The sequence below is a fragment of the Chiloscyllium plagiosum genome, chromosome 11 (genome assembly GCF_004010195.1).
Source record: "Chiloscyllium plagiosum isolate BGI_BamShark_2017 chromosome 11, ASM401019v2, whole genome shotgun sequence".
NCBI lineage: Eukaryota > Metazoa > Chordata > Chondrichthyes > Orectolobiformes > Hemiscylliidae > Chiloscyllium > Chiloscyllium plagiosum.
The window spans coordinates 27,356,062-27,378,379 of NC_057720.1; the positions used below are offsets into that span (position 1 = coordinate 27,356,062).

Genomic DNA, 22,318 nt, shown 5'->3' on the forward strand with positions numbered 1-22,318 from the left:
CTACCACTCCTTGGCCCATTGGCCATCTGATCAAGATCCTGTTGTACTCTGAGATAATCTTCCTCACTGTCCACCACTTATATTGGTGTCACCTGGAAACCTACTAACCATACCTCCTATTTTCACATCCATATTTAGAACATAGAACAGGCCCTTCGGCCCTCAATGTTGCGCCAACCTGTGAACTATTCTCAGCTCGTCCCCCTACACTATCCGAAGATCATCCATGTGCTTATCTAAGGATTGTTTAAATTTCCCGAATGTGACTGAGCTGACTACATTAGCAGGTGGGGCATTCCACGCCCTTATGCCCTCTGTGTAAAGAACCTGCCTCTGACATCTGTCTTAAATTGATCATCCCTCAATTTGTAGTCATGCCTGTAGTCATACACGTTGACATCATCATCCTAGGAAAAAGACTTTCACTATCTACCCTATCTCATCCTCTGATCATCTTGTATGCCTCTATCAAATCCCCTCTTAGCCTTCTTGCCAATGAGAACAGGTTCAAGTCTCTCAGCCTTTCCTCATAAGACCTTCCCTCCAGACCAGGCAACATCCTGGTAAATCTCCTCTGCACTTTTTCCAATGCTTTCACATCCTTCCCGAAATATGGGCACCAGAACTGTACCCAATATTCCAAGTGTGATCGCACCAGCGTTTTGTATAGCTGCAGCATGATATTGCAGCTCCAGAACTCAATCCCTGTACGAATGAAACCTAACACACTGTATGCCTTCTTAACAGCACTATCCACCTGAGTGGCAACTTTCAGAGATCTCTGTACCTGGACTCCAAGATCCCTCTCCACACTACCAAGAATCTTTCCATTGACCCAGTACTCTGCCTTCCCAAAGTGCATCACCTCACATTTAGCTGCATTGAACTCCATTTGCCATCTCTCAGCCCAATTCTGCAGTTTATCCAAGTCCCCCTGCAACCTGTAACATTCTTCCACATTGTCCACTACTCCACCGATTTTAGTGTCGCCTGCAAATTTACTAATCCATCTACCTATGCCTGCATCTAAGTCATTTATAAAAATGACAAACAGCAGTGATCCCAAAACAGATCCTTGTGGCACACCACGAGTAACCAGACTCCATGCTGAATACTTTCCATCAACCACCACTCGCTGCCTTCTTTCAGAAAGCCAGGTTCTAATCCAAACTGCTAAATCACCTTCAATTCCATGCCTCTGCATTTTCTCCGACAGCCTACCATGTGGAACCTTATCAAAGGCTTTACTGAAGTCCATGTATACCACGTCAACTGCCCTACCCTCATCTACATGCTTGGTCACCTTTTCAAAAAACTCAGTGAGGTTTGTGAGACACAACCTGACCTTGACGCAACCATGTTGACTATCTGAAATCAAATTGTTGCTTGCTAGATGATTATAAATCTTATCTCTTATAATCCTTTCCAAAACCTTTCCTACAACAGAAGTAAGCTCACTGGTCTATAATTACCTGGGTCATCTCTACTGCCCTTCTTGAACAAGGGCACAATATTTGCAATCTTCCAGTCCTCTGGTACCAAACCTGTAGACTCAAATGTCAAAGCCAAAGGCTCTGCTATCTCCTCCCTAGCTTCCCAGAGAATCCTCGGATAAATCCCATCCGGAGCAGGGGACTTATCTAATTTCACTCCTTCTAGAATTGATAACTAACCTCGATCCTTTCTAGTCTAATATCTCATCCCTCATTCTTCTCCTCAACAATATTCTCCTTTTCCGAGTGAAAATCGATGAGAACTGTTCTTTTAACACCTCTCTGATCTCCACAGGGTCCACATTCAACTTCCCATTTCTGTCTTTGATTGGCCCTATTCCTACCCTCGTCATCCTTTTATTCCTCACATACCTATCGAAAGCTTTAGGGTTCTCCTTTATTCTATTTGCTAAAGACTGCTCGTGTCCTCTCTTTGCTCTTCCTAACTCCCTCTTTAAGTCCTTCCTAGCTGATCTGTAACTCTTCATCTGAACCATTTTGCCTCGTCACCATATAAGCTTCCTCCTTTTTGTAACAAGAGATGCAATTTCTGTTGTAAACCATGGTTCCCTTACCTTATCACTTCCTCTCTGCCTGACAGGGACATACCTATCAAGGACACGCAATATGTGTTCCTTAATCAAACTCCACATTTCCATTGTCTGCATCCCCTGCATTTTGCTACCCCATTCTATGCATCCTAATTCTTGCCTAATTGGAGAGTTCCGCCTAGGAACCCTCCAACCACAAGGGATGAACTCAGATTTCTCCAGTTTCCTCATTTCCCCTCCCCCCACCTTGTCTCAGTCAAATCCCTCGAACTCAGCACCGCCTTCCTAACCTGCAATCTTCTTCCTGACCTCTCCACCCCCACCCCCACTCCGGCCTATCACCCTCACCTTGACCTCCTTCCACCTATCGCATTTCCAACCGCCCCTCCTCCCTACCTTTTATCGTAGCCTGCTGGACACACTTTCCTCATTCCTGAAGAAGGGTCATGCCTGAAACGTCGATTCTCCTGCTCCTTGGATGCTGCGTGACCTGCTGCGCTTTTCCAGCAACACATTTTCAGTTTAGCATTTCTAGTCAATGTTGGTGAAGTTAAAGTCCCCCATAATGACCACCCTGTTCCTTTCACTCCTACCGAGAATAATTTTGCTAATCCTCCCTTCCACCTCCCTGGAACTCTGCGGAGGCCTATAAAAAACTCCAAACAGTGTGACCTTTCCTCTCTAACCTCAGCCCACACCTCTTCAGTAGACGAGTCCTCATCAAAAGTTCTCTCAGCCACCGTTATACTATCCTTGACTAGCAAGGCCACACCTCCCTCTCTTGTACTGCCTTGCCTGTTCTTAATGAAAGATCTAAACCCTGGAACCTGCAACATCCATTCCTGCTCTATGCATGTCTCCGAAATGGCCACAACATCGAAGTCCCAGGTACCTATCCATACTTCTTAAAGGTTCTGAGCATTCTCACCGTTACTATCCTCTCAGACAGTGCATTCCAGATTCCCACCATTCTCTGGGTGAAAATACTTTTTTTAGAATGCCTAAATCCCCTGTCCTTCATCTGAAAATTATGTCCCCTCATTATTGACTCTTAAACGAAGGGGAACAGTTGCCTCTGATCCTCTCTGTCAGGCCCCACATAATTTTGTACACCTCAATCAGGTGCACCCTATCAGTGTCCTCTGCTATATAAAGGATTAAACTAAGCTTATCCAGCCTTTCCTCATTGCAATTCATTTCAACCCAGGCAATGTCTTGACGAATCTCCTCTGCATCCCTTCCAGTGCTGTGACATCCTTTCTTTAGTGTGGCGATTAGAACTGCACACAGTACTTCAGCTGTGGGCAAACTGAAGTTTTGTCAAGCTCTAACATAACCTCCCTGCTTATATGACTTATGCTATGACTAATAAAAGCAATGTCCTTTGTGACCTTATTAATCTGTCCTGCTGCCTTCAGGGATCTGCGGATCTGTTCTTCTGAGCTACTTAGTAGCCTGACATTCATTGAGTTCTCCCTTGTCTTCTTATTTCTTTCCAGTGTGTGTCATTTTACGCTTTTCAAGGTTAAATTCCATCTGCTAGTGATTTGCTGTTTCCCCTTCCTCTTTTTTTATTTTCCTGCAGTCTAAGACCTTCTTCCTGACTAGTAAGCACCTGACCTACTTTCATGACATCTGTAAAGCTATTTATCATTTATATATTATAAGCAATAAGGGACCCAACATCTGTGGTAAGCCATTGGATGCCAGTATCTTCTACAAATGGTCTCGTATCACTAAACCAATTGTGGATCCAACTTGCCATGCTGTACTGGATCCCATGTACTTTTATCTTCTTTATCAGTCTCCCATGAGGGGACACTGTCAAAGACTTTGCTGAAATCCATAAAAACTACATTGAGTGCAATACCCCAAACTACATATCTGATCACCTCTTTGAAATATTCAATCAAATTTGTTAGGCATGACTTCTTTCTGGGTAAAAACAATGACTGCAGATGCTGGAAACCAGATTCTGGATTAGTGGTGCTGGAAGAGCACAGCAATTCAGGCAGCATCCAAGGAGCTTCGAAATCGACGTTTCGGGCAAAAGCCCTTCATCAGGAATAAAGGCCGTGAGCCTGAAGCGTGGAGAGATAAGTTAGAGGAGGGTGGGGGTGGGGAGAAAGTAGCAACAAAATCATGTTGAGTATTCCTGGTCAAACCTCATATCACCAATTTTTTCCTTTAGAATTTCCTCCGGTAGTTTCCCTACCCCTGAAGAGAGTCTTACTGGTCTATAATTCTCCACTTTATCTTTAACATCCTTCTTAAAAAGTGCAACCACATTTGCTATCCTCTAATCCTCTGGGACTTCCTCGGTGGGGCCAGAGAGGAATTAAAAATTTGAATCAGAGCCCCTATAACTTCTTCCCATGCCTCCCACAGCAGCTTAGGATGCAACTCACCAATGTCTGGGGATTTGTCCACTTTTAAGTTCACCAAAACCTCCTCTGTCCCAAAGTAATCTGCTTAAGAACTTCACAATCCCTCTCCCCAAACTCTATACTTCTTTCTCCCAAGTAAAGTTAGATGTGAAATGTTTGCTTAACAGCCGAACATTGGCCTCCAGTTCCATGTACAGATTGCTGCATTGGTCCCTGTGAGAATGTGTATAAGGTATGAGCCAGTCAGGAAATAGTAAAGTTTTGAGTTTTGTGAAACAATTGTTCAGCTAAGCACGACTCAAATCAGATAAGAACTTGCAGTAAACAATGAGGTACTGGAAGCAAGGGTAGTGGTTTAATAAGGTAAAAAAACATTCATTATGTAAAGCCATTTAACAAGATGAAGAAGAATTCAGTATGTAAAGTCAGTTAACAACTTGAAAAATATTTATTATGTGAAGCCAGTTATTCATGGTGTAACAGCAGATGGCTTAATCTTTACTGTTGATACTTGCTGATTGTAACGGTCACCCAATCAATATCTGCCTTATCTGGATGCTCCTTCCTGTAAAATGACGATATAATTCATTAAGAAACTGCTGTTTGATAGAAGACTGAGAACTCATGTCTCTGTGCACATGGGCAATCATTCTCTCTCCCTCCAGGACCCAGAATAAAGATGAAGGAGGTAAAATCATACTGAGTTTCTGAGTGTTTTGCTTCAACTGATACGGGGATAGGGAATTGGGACAACACCTGATGGGCCCTACTCTTTGCCTGGTTATGCCTTTCCCCTTGTTATACTGTGAACATCTTTAGATTTGCCCTAATTTTATCTGCCAGTATTTTACCATGTCCCCTCTGTGCCCTCCTAATTACTTTCTTAAATTCCGTCCTGCAGTTTCTGTACTCTGTTGATTTGCTCTCTTTTTACCCATTGAAAGCCTCTCTTTCCATCTTGCCACTATTGCAATGGAAGTGGATGTCATGAGCTGGAGTAATTGTTGAAGAAACATCATGAATTGTATATTTATTTCATTGTTAGATTAGGAATTCTGACCCTAACGTTTGTTAATAGCAATGTCAATGAATTTTCATTTTTCGTTTCATAGTTAAGCAAGACATGAATGCTGAAAAGGCTAAGGCAGCACATTTTTCATTTCTGAAGCTTTGCAGTATTTTGCAATTACAGTTGGCTGTCTGCCAGAAATATGGGATTGGGATGAAAAGAATATTCGCTGATGGGAAGGAAACAATTCCACAACAGTGCTGGACAATGGTAAAACCTTTGAATGATTGCTTCAATTGTTTTCACTTGAGTATGGGGGCAGAATCTTTTAGGGGTATGAGCAATATAGACTATTGACAAGATTTGTGTCAGAATAGGACAGGATGTTTGATGAGGCATATCTTGATTTTAGGAGCATTCTGCACTAACCTTTATGTATTTGATGAATGGCGGGCTAAGTTTCTCACTAGCCAGCAACAATGCCAATTCAGGAAGATTAGATGCCATATTAAGGGCTCAACTTACCTCATTAATATTCAGCTTCCTATCTTATTGAACACACCAACAAACTAGCCATCGAGCAATCTTGACATGGAGATCGGGCCAATTATCTGACTAATGTAACTTGTTGCTTGCTCCAAAGGATCTCCATGTTAAATACGAAGCACTGACATCTCAGGGCACACTTCATGCACTCCACATGCACAGACATTGGCATCTGTCATGTGTTGCCCTTGAAGTGCCCTCATACCTCTCTAATTTAGTTAAGGTACTTCTGCACTTCAATACTGCACCTTGGTTGCACATGCAACTGCCATTGTAATTCAGCAACGGATGCACTGAATGCACATCAAGCGGTTTAGTCACTGGAACAGTTGTGCTATGTGTATGTCTCTGTGGGTAGTTGTTATTAGTGGAAATCCAAAAATCATTTGAATTAGAAGTAAATCATGTGGGGTAAAAAAATCATATAGCTTGTAGTGAAATGAAAGACTGGTTAGTCTGTTTTGATACTGTTGATTGAGTGATAAATGTTGGTAAGTTAAAAGGTGATTTTGAAATCTTTTATTTCAACCTAAACAAGGGTGGCATGGTGGCACAGTGGTTAGCACTACTGCCTCACAGCGCCAGAGACCTGGGTTCAATTCCGGGCAACTGTCTGTGTGGAGTTTGCACATTCTCCCCGTGTCTGCGTGGGTTTCCTCCGGGTGCTCCGGTTTCCTCCCACAGTCCAAAGATGTGCAGGTTAGGTGAATTGGTCATGCTAAATTGACCGTAGTGTTAGGGGAATGGGTCTGGGAGGTTGCTCTTCGGAAGGTCGGTGTGGACTTGTTGGACCGAAGGGCCAGTTTCCACACTGTAAGTAATCTAATCTAATTAAAAAAAGCAAATAGTTTCTTTCATCTTATTTGAATAAGGTCAAGTCACCAAAGTCCCAAAGGACCATAGGCTGCTCTTTTATGAGAGAAACAGATGACTGATGTTGAGCTTAACCTGAGGGTCACTATGCTATCAGGCGAGGAGTAAGGTTGAAAAGGTGGGAACTTCATTTTAGATAGAGGTTTTGTTCTCATGCATACTCAAGTATAGGGTACAAGAGTACAGTGAAAAGTGTACAATGTTGCCATCTTAGGTACGAAGTCTTAGTTACAGGAATAGATAAATAAAGAAATAAATATAAAAATTCAGCTTCTTAGCACAAAAGTACAAAAAAAAAGAAATAAAGTTTAAAATGTCAAGCATTACAGTCCTTTCTTGAGCTATGGGCTGCAGATGCTCCAAGGTGGGTTTCCCAAAGAGGCCTTGCTCTCTCCCACAGTGGGCATTCTTTCACCTGCCCTGGCATGCCAGGCTCCACCAACCCTCGTGAGGTTTCTGCTCCAACCACCACATCGCTGCTGACTGCATCCCCTGTGGCCGTCTGCCACTGCTACCATCATTCTCTGCCACTGCCTCATCGCTGACCGTTGCTGCCGCCAGCTTGGCTGCCATCACCTCATCGCTAACCACCACAGCCGCTATCTGTTAAGACTGATCAGTGCCTCGCCGTCACTTCCACCCTGGCTCCAGTTCTCAGAAAGCGTGAGGTGTGTGCTAGGCTCACTCAAGATCTGCACTGGGCTCACTTGAGGTCTGCAAAGTCCACCACCTATGCCATCCAAGCTCAAGAGCTAAGTAAGAAAACTAGAAGATAGAAAATAAACAAGAAAATGGAAAGAAAAATAAAAGCAATCGGAGCAGATAAGCTCTGGCTCAGGAGCCCTTATCTTGCAGAACTAGATCCTCACACATGCTAGCCTCAACCGGTGTGGGAAATGAGCTCAAACTGTTGTTGTCACTCTGCATTGTCAACCAGCTGTCCAGCCAGCTCTTCTCCTGAAGAATAATATCTCTGAAGAAATAATACCTTACTACTGCAGTGATAGCGTCCCAGGTTACATATTCCAAATCCTGGATTAAGCTTTTAATTTTCAATATTCTGACTCAGAAATTAAGGTTTTACCACTGAATTGAGCTGAAAATTCAGTGAAAACTTTCTGCTGAAAAATGCTGGAAAATGAAATGTAATGAATCAAGAGTTTAATTCAAAGATCAGTATTGAACTCTTAGCATTCCTTCTCTCGTTGTATTGCCTGCTGTATTCTAAAGAACAACAAATACCAAAATGCAGCTAAACTTTCTTTTAAGATGTCCTTTTAAATATCATGAAAGTAGAATTGCTGCAATGTTGACTTCACACTGGCAGCATATGTACAAGTTAAAAATCACACAACACCAGGTTATAGTCCAACAGGTTTAATTGGAAGCACACTAGCTTTCGGAGCATCGCTCCTTCATCAGGTGGTAGTGGAGGGCTCAAACCTAACACAGAATTTACGGTGTGATGTAACTGAAATTATATATTGAAAAATTGATTGTCTGTTAAGCCTTTCATCTGTTAGAATACCGTGATAGTTTCACTGGTGTTGTGTACACCCCAGTCCAACACCGGCATCTCCAAATCAGGATATGTGTAGACAGATATGATTGCCTGAGCTCTCCTGTTGACTGATTCTTATTAGTACCTGAGTAAAGTAGTAAAAAATGCAGTGAAGGTGTCCCAATTGTCCATGATATAAAACTGTTTATCGGCCTGCTTGTGAACAGCAGGCAGAGGACAAAGCTTCCCATCTGTCACCAGCCATTTAATTTTTAAATGCCAGTATGTCATTAAATAATTCGCTCATTCTTTTATGCACTGATAAAATGTAGATCTCTGTAGAACTGAGATGGACAGTTGGTCCTTGTTAAAATGTAATTCTGTCCTGTTTATGTTGCAATTTCTCATGAAATCTGGGCACAGTAGATGCATTAATGATAATGTACATTAGATGGGCAATAGAAACAAATTGCTTTCTTCTGCATAATTGTAACATTAGAAGTGAGTGGATTGCATTGATGTGCAGTTTCTTATTTAGCAAAGACTCCAGCCAACACACAGGGACCTGAGTACAAATAATGAGGGCTCAAAGATATTGAAAGTATCTTCCTTTCATTGATGCCACTTTCAAGGGGAATATGCGCGATGGTCAACAATTTTTGTTGTAACTCGCTGTCTTCTGAGCAGTGATCAATTAAGCCTGTTAACGAGTTGCTATTATCTTACTAAGGGTTTGTCTGCAACCTTTGAGGGGAAGGCACCACTGGATCCAGAACAGGTCATGTAGACTGAGGTAGCAATGTACTAGGAGTCAGTTGTGATCATGCAATTCAATTCTATGGGCTTGTAAAAAGGGTGCACAGCTGAGAGGGATATTCACATAACATGGAAAAGATGTATAGTACTTGAATTTTTATACACATTGATCAACAGTATAATTGTATTGGTATAATTACATTTTTGAAAAAAAAATAAACACACTCATTGTAACATTGCCCAGGTTTCTCTTCAGGCGTGATTGCAGCTCATGATTTCTAATGGATCTGTACAAACACATACATTGATGCCTGGTAGCAGTATTCAAATATGCCTTAGTGTTGACTGTATCCATCAGAACATCTTCAATTCTTCATGCAGCATTGCCCTTTTGGTTGTTTAATTAATTGGGTCATGCTACATTCTTTTCTATGTACACATTGCCCCTCAGTGCTGTACTCTAATATTCAAATGCAGTACCTCACCCATTTGAAAGTTGAGATCTCAAACTCAAACATTGGGATAGAAGATCTTAAATGCTCATTTGTAGGCATATTTTTGTTCCTATTGAAACGTTTGTTCTAGTCAAACACTGAATAATCTATTAAGGATATAATTTCAGTTTAGTTGTGGCTCACTTCTGATGAAGGGTGACTAGACTCCAAATGTTAACTGTTTTCTCTCTGCAGATGCTGCCAGACCTGCTGTGTTTCTCCAGCAGTTTCTGTTTTTCGGGGTTTAGGTGAGGACTTCATTGAAAACGTTGGATTAAGAACTTTTGATTTCTTGTTCTCAACAATTGGAGATTTCAATGTTTCCTTTTCGGACAAAGTGGCAAATTTTGAATATCTGGCTTTTTTCCTTACTGTGGAGCAAATGGCTTTGCCCCCAGATGCCAAAATTCATTGAGTTTTTGTTCCTCCAAGATGGTCATGTTAAGGGCTCTCATTGTTTTTAAATGAAAATCAGTAGTCTGGATAAAATCATTACGGAACGGCTGAGGATCCTGGGATTGTATTCATTGGAGTTTAGAAGATTAAGTGGAGATCTAATAGAAACTTACAAGATAATACATGGCTTGGAGAGGGTGGACGCTAGGAAATTGTTTCCGTTAGGTGAGGAGACTAGGACCCGTGGACACAGCCTTAGAATTAGAGGGGGTAAATTCAGAACAGAAATGTGGAGACATTTCTTCAGCCAGAGAGTGGTGGGCCTGTGGAATTCATTGCCACAGAGTGCAGTGGAGGCTGGGACGCTAAATGTCTTCAAGGCAGAAATTGATAAATTCCTGATGTCACAAGGAATTAAGGGCTACGGGGAGAATGCGGTAAGTGGAGTTGAAATGCTCACCAGCCATGATTGAATGGCGGAGTGGACTCGATGGGCCGAATGGCCTTACTTCTACTCCTATGTCTTATGGTCTTATTAAGAGCATTGCAAGTAGGCTGGCTGAACTCCTTCGTTCTGGATTAGTGGTGCTGGATGAGCACAGCATTCAGGCAGCATCCGAGGAGCAGTAAAATCGACATTCCAGGCAAAAGCAATTCATCAGAAATACAGGCAGAGAGCCTGAACTCCTTTGTGTCAGGCTTACAATTTTATCCACCTTAACTAAGTACATTAGTGAAGCACGTGCTCATTTTTGTGTAGATCAGCTGCAGTTTTATAGATCTGCTTGAACATTATGTTGTTTTAGTTGAATTTTATACACAAGTGTTAAAAGAGTAAGAAATAGACACATTGGTTTTGTATGCAAGAACAGTGCATGGATAGATTTTTCTTTTGTCATTTTTTGTACCATTTTCAGTGGAAGGTTTAAAAATAACGAAAGGATAGAGATGCATCTGAAAATAATACAATAGACATTCCAATTAATTATGCAAAGGAGTACAATTAAGTAGCTCAAATAAGGTCATTCATGAGGAAATCTCTGCATCCATGAAAAAATGTTCTCCCAGACCAGTTAGTTAGAATTAGCTTATAGGTTTCAATTTTGCCCATTGTTTTCGCACCACTTTTTTTCTGGACTTCATCTCTTATGGCCATAAAGTTGGCATGTTTCCAGAAGCACAAGAGTGAATGAATGTATTCTGCAAAACTCCATAACCTGTGTTTGTATAATATCAGCACACCTTCAACTTTTGTTCTCTAAAAGGTCTTTATTCAGCACTTTTTTTTAATAGTTCATTGATCAGGAATTTAGTACTTATGTAATGAGCCATTTCCACAAATTTACTCCATATTTTCAGTGAACACAAGGTAATTCCAAAGTCTTATCTTAAGAAATTACAGCACTTTATCTTTTTGTCTTTTCTGAATTTATTTTCTGAGTTCATTGAGGATCTTTTGAAGGCACAGTGCCAAAAATAATACTTGAAAATGAGACCTTTTTTCCAGAAAGGCTTTAAATGTAGTTTGTTATCCCTACTTTGCTGTGTTCAATTATTCAAATCTTTCTAGGGTTACCTAAGACATTTAATTTTAATTGCCTTCATTATAACTACGTAGGTTCCAAAAAGATATGAGTACTCCTTGATTTCTTCTTCATGATCATTTCCAAACATTAATCATTCATTGAATTTACTGTGGCATTATATTTCTGGTTATTCCTATTATCAGCATTGCAAAGCCCTTGCTGAAAATAAATTCAGAAAGCCTGTTTCATTGTTTGCAAATTGAAAGGGATTGATTTTTAAAAATTGAGTCTGAGAGGGACTCTCCTTTTCTTATTGAGTCCCTCCAATGCTGGTAACTTGGTCCTTTGACTGATTTTAAATGTTCACAAAGTTGGAATGCATTTTATCCTGCCTTACTTGTAGGTTTTAAAATAAAATGCTTTTAGGCATTTATTTTGCCTACTTTCACCTCTATTACATTATCTGATACAGTCCTTGCTTCAGCTGAAGTATGATTGATTAAATGATTGATGTAGTGTTATTACATGTACCAAGATACAGTGGAAAGAGTTGTCTCACATGCTATACAGTCAGATCATACCATACAAAGTGTGTCAGGGTTGAAGAACAGAATGCAGAATACAGTTTTATAGCCGCATTGAAGGTGCAGAGAGAGAGAGAGAGAGATTATAGTTAGCATTTGAGAAGTCCATTTAAAAGTATGATAACAGCGGGGAAGAAGCTGTTCTTGAATTTGTATGTATGTGTATTCAAACTTGTATATCTTCTGCCAAAGAAGAGGGTGGAAGAGAGTATAACTGGGCTGGGAGGAGTCCCTTTGCATTTCGGCTTTATGAATTTTCTCATCTTGTAGAAAATAGTCCATGCCTGTATTCTTTTTTCCAAAGTGCAAGACCTCACATTTGCTCAGTTATCCTTCCTTTTTGCTGCATTCCTAGTCTGCCTCAAGCTTAAACCCACCTGCACACATGCTATCCTGCTGCTTGTCTTTCCATTTAACTCCATACTCCCTGTTGTTTTCGCTTTCCCTTCTCCCCGACTCAGAAGTTTAAAGTCCTACTGACTGCCCTGTTCATTCTTTTTGCTGAAACACTGGTTCCAGATGGGTTTAGGTGGAGACTGTCCCAATGGTACAGATTCCCCCGGGTGCCAAAGGTGATGCCAATGCCACATGAAATGTAATACCTCTTTCCCATATCAATCCATTAGCCATGTATTTACTTCCCTAATTTTCTTATCCCTATACCAATTGGCACATGGCTCGGGCAGTAATCTGAGGAGCTGTACTTCAGATTCCTTCCTAGTGCTTGATAAGCCCCAAACAGGTCCTTCTTCCTAGCCTTGCCAATGTTGTTAGTCCCAATGTGGACCACACCAACTGGATCCTCCCCCTCCTGCTCCAATATCCTTTCAAGCTGGTCGGTGATGTCCTGCACCTTGGCACCCTGTCCCGTTCCAGCTTGCAAATGATACTATCTGTCCCCTTAATTATAGAATCCCCCATAACAACTACTTGTCTTTTTGTTTCCCCCTCTTTTTGAATGGCCATTTGCACCATGGTGTTGTTGTTAGCTGGTTCATTCTGTCCACAGCCCTTTCCATCATCGTACAGGGAGTCTCATACCTGTTGGACAAGGTCAAGGGCTGAGGCTCCTGCACTTCTGAACTCAGAATCCCCTACCTGCCTCACTTACAGTCACACCCTGCTGTCCCTGAACACTTACTGAATTTGAATTACTTAATCTCCTGGATGTGACTGCCTCCTGAAACAAAGTGTCCAGGTAACTCTCCCCCTCCCGGATGTGCCATATTGTCTGAAGCTCAGATTCCAGATCATCAATTCTGATCCTGAGTTCTTCCAGCAACCAACACTTTCTGCAGATGTGGTCACTGCCACTCACAATGGGATCAGGCAGCTCCCACATCATACAGTTACAGCACATCACCTGTCCAGCCATAGCTATTTTTTTAATTATGTGTATTTATGTATTAAATAATTTCTAGTACTTTTCTGCTACGATCTTATTCAATTAACCAATTTAAACTTTTAATCAATCACACGATACACAATAAGTATAAATTGAAAAGCCTTACCTTAACAACACACGAGAGTCCTTCTTGATTAGAGTTACTCCTCGCTGCCAAGAGATCTGAATAGTCTGGTCATAGAAACATTGGCATCACTACTAGGAAAACCAGGACCACAAACACCATAAAGCATCAACTTAATCAGCAAAGACAACATCCTCAAGCTAGTGGACTTGTGACTCACCACCCACTTCACATTCAATAACAAAACCTCCAAACAAGGCAATGGAACACCTGTGGGATCACCAATATCAGGGCTCATAGCGGAAGCAGGTTTGCAGAGACTTGAACAAGCTGCCCTCCCATCTATCCAACCCAAGCTTTGGATTCGCTACGTCGATGACACTTTTGTCATCACAAAACAGAACAAATTAGAGGAAACATACAACACCATCAACAATATCCTGACAGGCATAAAATTCACAAAAGAGGAGGAGAAAGACAACATTCCTAGATGTGACAGTTGAACGTACAGTTAACAGAGAGCTTCAAACCAGCGTCTACAGAAAAACAACACAAACGGACCAAATACTTAACTTCAGAAGCAATCATCCCAACACCCACAAACGGAGCTCCATCAAGACATTATTTCGACGAGCTACATCACACTGCAGTACCCAAAGAACTACAAAAAGCAGAAGAAAAATATCTATACAGCATTTCAAGAAAAACGAATACCCAATAAACACAGTCGCCGATTCCTCAGAAACAAGGCCAAACATGCAGACCCAACGCAACCAAAAACTAAAGCCATATTATCTTACATCAAAGACATATCAGAAATGACTTTCAGACTTCTCAGACCCCTTGAAATCAAGGTCGCCCACAAACCTACCAACACACTTAAACAGCGACTAATGAACCTAAAGGATCCATTAGATACCAGCAGCAAAACTAACATCATTTACAAGATACCTTGCAGGATTTGTAAAAAAACACTACATCAGACAAACTGGCAGGAAACTTGCCACCAGGAAACATGTACACCAGCTGGCCACCAAAAGACATGGCCCACTATCACGAGTTTCTATACATACAGACAAAGAAGGACACCACTTTGACTGGGACAACACACACATCCTAGGACAGGCGAAACAAAGACACACACAAGAGTTTTTAGAGGCATAGCATTCTAATCAGAACTCCATCAATAAACACATCGATTTAGACCGTACCTACCTTCCCTTGAAAAAAAAAAGAACCGGAGATGACATCACCCATCTTAATAAACCAAGATCTATAAATAGAGAGGCCAGCCATACCACCAGCGCTTCACCAGAGACTCTCATTGATGATGTTACCTAGTATGGTGACGAAATGTCTGAAAATAAACCTTGAAGCTCAGTGAGCTAACTTACATACTTGTAATATAGTTCTGCAATTTGGAAGTGTTTTGTTGACAGACTTGTATTTTCCTAATGTTTTCCTCACAAATTGCTTTACTTCCTCCAGAATAGGAAATCATTTGGTTTCTGAGTTGTTGAAATATTAGGAGATGCTGTCAAATCAGAGAAATCAAAAGAAAACTTTTGAAATTTATTAAAGTTGCTTCTTCATTATCTTTTAGTAATTGAAGTGCTCAATCTGGTAGATCAGTTGGAAATGGCTGATAAGGAAAAACAAATGTGGGTCAGGAAAAAAGTGAATTGCATTTCCAAGTTTAGAAAATTGGAAATTGAAAGATAGGAATATGATTGATGACCTGAGATGGTAACCAATGAATGAATGACTTATTTTTGTTTGAGTAGCAAGTCCTTCACTTCAGTGTTTATTTTATGCTTCATGGATCTGGAACATGTCCAGAATTTACCAAACATCATTTCTAAAAGTGGATGAACCTACCAAGTTTTTAACACATGGATGTATATTTCCATCACCATGATTTCAGATGAAAACTCAGTGCTGCAAAATTTGCATTTTAACGAGTTGAGATTTATGTTGAATGAACTATACCAACTAAAGTCTAGTTTCCACATTAGTTTGACACTTGGGTTCAAAATATCATAAATTAGTATTTTGTAATAACTACTACAATTCAGAGAGATTATTGAGCAAGAAGGATGTGTTATAATTCCTGAAGATCTTGGCTTTGGCCTGTAAATTACCACAATTGAAAGGAAATACTCTTGGCTATTTGATAATCAGTAATGAGAATTAAATTTGAATAAACCTATAATATTTTTACATACAGGTATGAATATTTGAGGATCAACAACTGGGAGGATTGGTATCTGGACTTGAGTTACAGGACTACAGCCACCCTGGAATATGGTACTTCAGTGCTGGAAAGTGCTACCATTCATGGTGATCCTGAGCTATCTGGCAAAATACATCCAAGCAGATTGTGAGTATAGTCATTAAAAGGCCAATCCTATTTTTCATCTTTAAACTGTCTTGGTATGTGTGAATTTGTTTGAATGTGGAGGATTGATAAATATGAATAAAAGTTGAAATTAATGAACCTGGAAGGAACATGAATGATGTTGAGGTGCTGGTGTTGGACTGGATTGAACAGAGTCAAAAATCACACATCACCAGGTTATAGTCCAACGGATTTAATATACCCTTTAGATTATAACCCATATCCAGTATAATATACCCTTTGGACTATATTGGTATTGGTGAGAATGTGTATAAGCAGGCAGGGAAAGAATTAAATTCTAAGGTTTGTGAAATGAGGCTCAGCTGAGCATGACTCAGGTCAGATAGGAACTTGCCGTTAACAATGGGGTGCTGGAAGCAAGAGTAATGGGTTAACAGGGTGAAAAAGCATTCATTATGTAGAGCCATTTAACAAATGAGGTAGCATTCAGTATGTGAGGTCATCTTAACAATATGAAAAGTATGCATTATGTAAAGTCACTTATTCATTGTGTAACAGTTGATGGCTTAATCTTTACTGTTGATACTCGTTGATTGTAACGGTCACTCAATTAATATGTATGTTGCCTTATCTGGATGCTCCTCCCTTAAAATGACTATATATATAATTCATTGAGAAACTACTGTTCCAGAGAAGACCGTGAACTCATGTCCTTTTGCACATGGGCAATCATTCTCTCTCCCTTCAGGGCTCAGAATAAAGATAAAAGAGGTGAAACTACTCTGTGTCTTTCAGCGTTTTGCTTTGACTGAGAGTGATGGGAAACGAAATGACATCGGGGTACAGAATGGCAGATGTTAACTGCAATTTGTATAGTGGATTTTCAGATTACAGTGGTACAAATTGAACAACATTCCAAACTAACAAAGTATAAACAAAGCAGGGAAGTTTAAATAATTCTCATCTGAGTGAGTATTTTTTCTGTTTTATAAATTTCATATGATATCAAGTATAGTTGTCGATTTATAAAACTAAATACCCACAAACTCTGAAATAATCCAAAAGGTTTGCATTAAATATTTTACTGTCTTCTTCAAACAAAGAGAGATGTTCAAAATTTGCTGTGAGAGTTTTTAAGATCCATTTACTTTTCGCCAATCTATCTTTGAGGTTTAGAACATAGAACATAGAAGAATACAGCGCAGTACAGGCCCTTGGGCCCTCGATGTTGCGCCGATCCAAGCCCACCTAAACTACACTAACCCACTATCCTCCATATACCTATCCAATGCCCTCTTAAATGCCCATAAAGAGGGAGAGTCCACCACTGTTACTGGCAGGGCATTCCATGAACTAACGACTCGCTGAGTGAAATCAGATTTGTGTATTTAACTACTAAATTATTGTGGACAAGATTTTTCAGGTGTTCACTTGATGGGAACTGGGAACAGCAAGAAAAATGTTAAGCAAGATCAACTCTTATATTAGTGACAGATTATAGCATTTATTAATGACAGCCTCTTTCCAATGGCCTGTCTAATCTGATTGTGTTACTTTAAAAAAAGAAATTGGCCAAACTAATGTATAAATGCAAAGCACAAATTTCATATGTACCTTTCTTAATGCTGGTCAGGTAGGGACATCTCAAGGTTTTTGATAGATTGATATTTTATCCAGATTGAGCTATTAATCCTCAGTGGAAAGGCATTCATATGACCTAAATTAGGAAATGCTTTATTTTGTCATTTTATACATCTTATTAAAATTTAGTTTTCTTTTTTCTTTCTGGAATATGTTCACCTTGTGAATATGTAAATCTTTGTGTGTAACCTATGAAGGGTGGTGGTGGTATGTCAAAAAGAAGAAAAAGTGTTAACATTCTGGTACTGAATTGTAGTGATTTTAACTTGTTTTTCAATTCCCTTTTTAATTACAACTAACAGTGAGTAAATTTTCATGAATCCAATTATTGAGCTGTACCATATTTGGTCTTAGATTAGCTTTCAGTTAAATTCTTGGGAATTTAAAGTGATCTGTTAATTTATTTACGAAGGAGTTGTAGTGATTGTCATGAGATCAGCCAGGTGACATGATATAAAATGAGTTCCTTGATTGGAGCTGTTATCCAGTCCAATCAGGGAGCCCTGGCTGATAGATATAAGTAGGAGTATTAGAGGTTCTCTAAGGGATGGCTCTGTGAGAACTGGGTCAGTGTCAAGGACTGTGCCAGCATCTGTGGCTGATGATGTCATCATCTTTTGAAACCACATCCAAACCTCTGAGGTCACCAGCATCACAGTTCAACCAATTTGACCTCTGTGGAGTTAGTACAGGAGCTAGAAGTAGTTCTAAATGTTTGTAGCTTCCAATTGGAGTAATCACATATTTCATATCAGAAAGGCTATTCAGAGCAACTGAACTAGAAAGAAAGGAGCCAGCGCCTTCTACTTCTCATCCTTCTACTCATCATACAAGTATTAAAACCAAGTTAGAGGATTCAGTTTGGGTCTTGTTTTATATAAATGTAAATTTTATAGTGCCATGAATGAGCGGGCTGGGCAGATTAGATAGGTCGAAGGTGTTTATGCTTGTAAAAGAAACTAGAACATTTGCATAGGGCACAGATTTAAAGTGAAATGCAAAGAAAGCTTAAGCTTTTTCACACAGTGGGTTGTTAGGGAATATGCTGCTTGGAAATGTACCAGAGGCAGGTTCCATTGAGACATTCAAGAGGGCATTGGATGGTTTTCTGCATAGAAATGGTGAGCAGAGATATGGGACTTGAATAGGCACTTCAAAATAGACCTGGCCTAGGAAAAATGCCAGTACAGGTGTGATGGGCTCAATAATCTCCCAGTGCACTAATAATTCTGTGATTCTGAGAATGAAAGCCAGATTTAGAATTGAATTTGTGATACTGGAAATTGTGGAAACAATTTTTAATTAAAGTAATTTGGATTCTGGGTAATCCAAGATGGAGGACAGGAAAGCTTTCTGGCTCTAACAGCTGCTCCTTTTTTGAGGTATTTTAGGTGCTGGAGGTGATTTCCTCGAATTCCAGGAGCAGCAATTACTGTTTTATATACTGTTGCATTGTTTTGGAACTTTGGAAAAAAAAAGTCAAAACAACAGCAGTTTTAAAAGGGAAAAGAACAAACAAAGGAGGCACATGGTGAGCTTAGTGCAAGAGAGAGAGAGAGAAAGAAACTGACACCACAGTGTACCTGCACAGTTACTGCCTTTGCTGTTTGAATTCATGTATCGCTAGGCATCAGAGTGCACCTTGGAAAATTAACAAACAGTGAAATTCTCAACTGATCTTGGAGGAACTGTTTGGGTGAAGTAGACAGCACAGAATCAGATAAGTGAATTGTTTTAAGTGTCGCCTACAGAACGTCTGCAGTAGTGAGTAGAGTGGGTTGTTTCTCGATTATATGTTTTTTGAGATATGTTTCTTGATTAAACTTAAAATATAAGCCACAACTATTAATTTAACCTGGGACAGTGTTTTGTAAAGGAATAAGACGGTGTTATTTGCTGTAGATTGTGAAGGGGAAAAAATGGCCTTTAGTAGAGTGATATGTGCTTCTTGTCAGATGTGGGAGTTGAAAGAGAGTTTAAGGGTTACTGCGGATTATATCTGCAATAAATGCTGTTGGTTGCAAATCTTATCAGATCGAATGGATTGGTTGGAGAGAGTTAGAAGCAATGAGGAATTTGCAATAGCAACAGTATGTGATGGATGGCAGTTATGCGCTGGGGGGAAAGTCTCAGATACAGTCACATAGATGGGTTAACTCCAGGAAGGGTAAAAGAGGTAGGTAGCTAGAGCAGGAGTCTTCTGTGGCTATATCCATTTCAAACAAGTATGCTGTTTTGGAAAATGTAGGGGGTGATGGATTCTATGGGAACATAGCACGAACAGCCAAGTTTCTGGTATTGAGACTGGCTCTAATGCAATGAGGGTACGTCGGGTTCCAAGAGATCCATTTTGTTCGGGGATTCTCTAGTCCGTGGTACAGACAGATATTTCTGTGGTCAGCAGCGAAAAATCAGAATGGTGTGTTGCTTCCCTGGTGCCAGGATCAAGGATGTCTCAGTGAGGGTGCAGAATGTTCCCAAGGGGGAGAGGGCCAAGCAAGAGATCATTGTCCACATTGGAATCAATGACATAGGAAGAGGAAAGGTTGAGATTCTGAAGGGAGATTACAGAGAGTTAGGCAGGAATTTAAAAAGGTCCACGAGAGTAATAATTTTTGGATTACTCCCGGTGCTACGAGCTAGTGAGGGCTGTATATCTCTATGACTCTAAATCCTGGTAGTACTCATGTTTCCTGTTGCTACAAACTTTACCTTTACTTATCCAGATTGATTATGGAGGAACAGTAAAATTAACATTACTTTAGGCATAACATTCATTGTTAGATATTGTTGAAGGTTTCAATTCAGGTTTACTTAGTGGGTTTGATAGTCGTGTGCAGTATTTAGTCTTATGGATAACGAAGTGGGTTGCAATCCTGTGAAATGAACAACCCTGGTGTTTACTATGTGAAAATCTGGCTGGATATTTCCAGTTCCAAATTTAGGAACTTTATTACGACGTTGAATTATTCTTAATTATGTTTGGATTATTTTAGCATCTATGCATTGAAACGCTTGTGTTTCAATGCATCAGTCCCAATCCCAAATTATAGGAAAAGTATTCTGAATATACTGCACCAATTTGGCATATAGATGTTTGAAGATGTTATTACACATCTCTGGGGCAGATCGGCCATGAATCTAGCCTCCAGGCTCAGAGATAGGAATACTACCACTGCTCCAGAAGAGCCCCAAAATGCTCATGAGTATATTCTGACCTCTCTTATATGTCACTAAAAGTTCATGTTCATGAAGTACAGAATGTAACACCCCCAACTTTTAAATAATCATATTGCCATCAGATGAGATAGCGTTTCTTTGAAAAACAGACCATCATGCAGAGTCTGTTTTGAACCCAGTTTCAAATTTATACTGCAACTTCAGCATTTGTAAAGGTTTTATATAATTTAAAGCAATTTGTCCAAGGCAGTTACTGTTTGGAATTAACCTGCTTCCATATTATTTTGAAGAGTTTGATTTCCTTTGAAAGTATGAACTGTTAGCCAAGCTGTTTAAAGTTGGAAAAAGATGACAACATGTATAAAGAACTTTATATAAAGGAAAGATTTTCTGAAATCAATGAAGTAATTTATAAGAAACTCTCCCATTTTAAATTTTATTTCTAACCCACATATTTAAGGGATATATTTACGAAAATGAAATGTTGCCAGCACTGGCTTAATCTGTGATTCAGTTAAAAAACATACACCATTCAATGGGTATTGAGTTAGAAAGATAGAGGCTTGTAGCTCTGAATTTCTTCTTTTGGATCTAAAGAAATGGAAACTTAAACTGGCCCAGAATATGAAAATATTGCAACACTATAATGTCATAAAGCAATCAACTATCAACCTGTATATCATGAAAATACAGGCTGTGTTGAAGTGGCTTTGTAACTGAGAGAGAACAGGCGCTTCCAGCTTTGATTTATAACTTTAGTCTAACAGCAAAAAGCAAATGTATTGTTTAATTATTCATGACAGCTCTATTAATGCAGGAAATTAAGACATCAGGAGCAACTTAAATGGTGAACAGGAGACCCAATAAAAAGATGATACAGGACACCTGAAAGTGCTACACTAAAATGGACTGAATGTGTTCACATAAATATTTTACAGCTTAAGAAAATGCATGTAAAGTTATGACTTAAATGTAACAATGCAGCAATATCTTGTCAAAGACAATATTCTGATCTAATGAAGGTATCAGTTGAAGTTAACAGACCTGCGATGACTGTATCGGCGCCGCCTCGTGCTCCCACGAGGAGGTTGAACAGTTTATCCACTTCACAACACCTTCCACCCCGACCTCAAATTCACCTGGACAGTCTCAGATTCCTCCCTCCCCTTCCTCGACCTTTCTATTTCTATCTCAGGCGACCGAATCAACACGGACATCTACTACAAACCGACCGACTCCCACAGCTACTTGGACTACACCTCCTCCCATCCTGCCCCCTGTAAAAACGCCATCCCATTCTCCCAATTCCTTCGACTCCGCCGCATCTGCTCCCAGGAGGACCAGTTCAAAATACGTACAACACAGATGGCCTCCTTCTCCAAGGACCGCAATTTCCCCCCCGACATGGTCGACGATACTCTCCACCGCATCTCTTCCACTTCCCGATCCTCCGCCCTTGAACCCCGCCCCTCCAACCGCCACCAGGACAAAACCCCACTGGTCCTCACCTACCACCCCACCAATCTCCATGTACAGCGCATCATCCGCCATCA

The 22,318-nt window shown here is 40.2% G+C and overlaps 1 protein-coding gene across 25 annotated transcripts in view; it reads left to right on the forward strand.

The window, feature by feature from the left end:
* LOC122554240 (receptor-type tyrosine-protein phosphatase F-like) overlaps nt 1-22,318 on the forward strand; it is a 465,745-nt gene that overhangs the window by 142,114 nt on the left and 301,313 nt on the right. For all 25 annotated transcript variants that reach the window (XM_043698932.1, XM_043698931.1, XM_043698941.1 and 22 more), the window contains one exon: nt 15,813-15,965. In XM_043698932.1, the coding sequence (XP_043554867.1) occupies nt 15,890-15,965 (76 nt within the window). In that variant the 5' untranslated portion in view covers nt 15,813-15,889. The remainder of the gene's footprint in view (nt 1-15,812; nt 15,966-22,318) is intronic.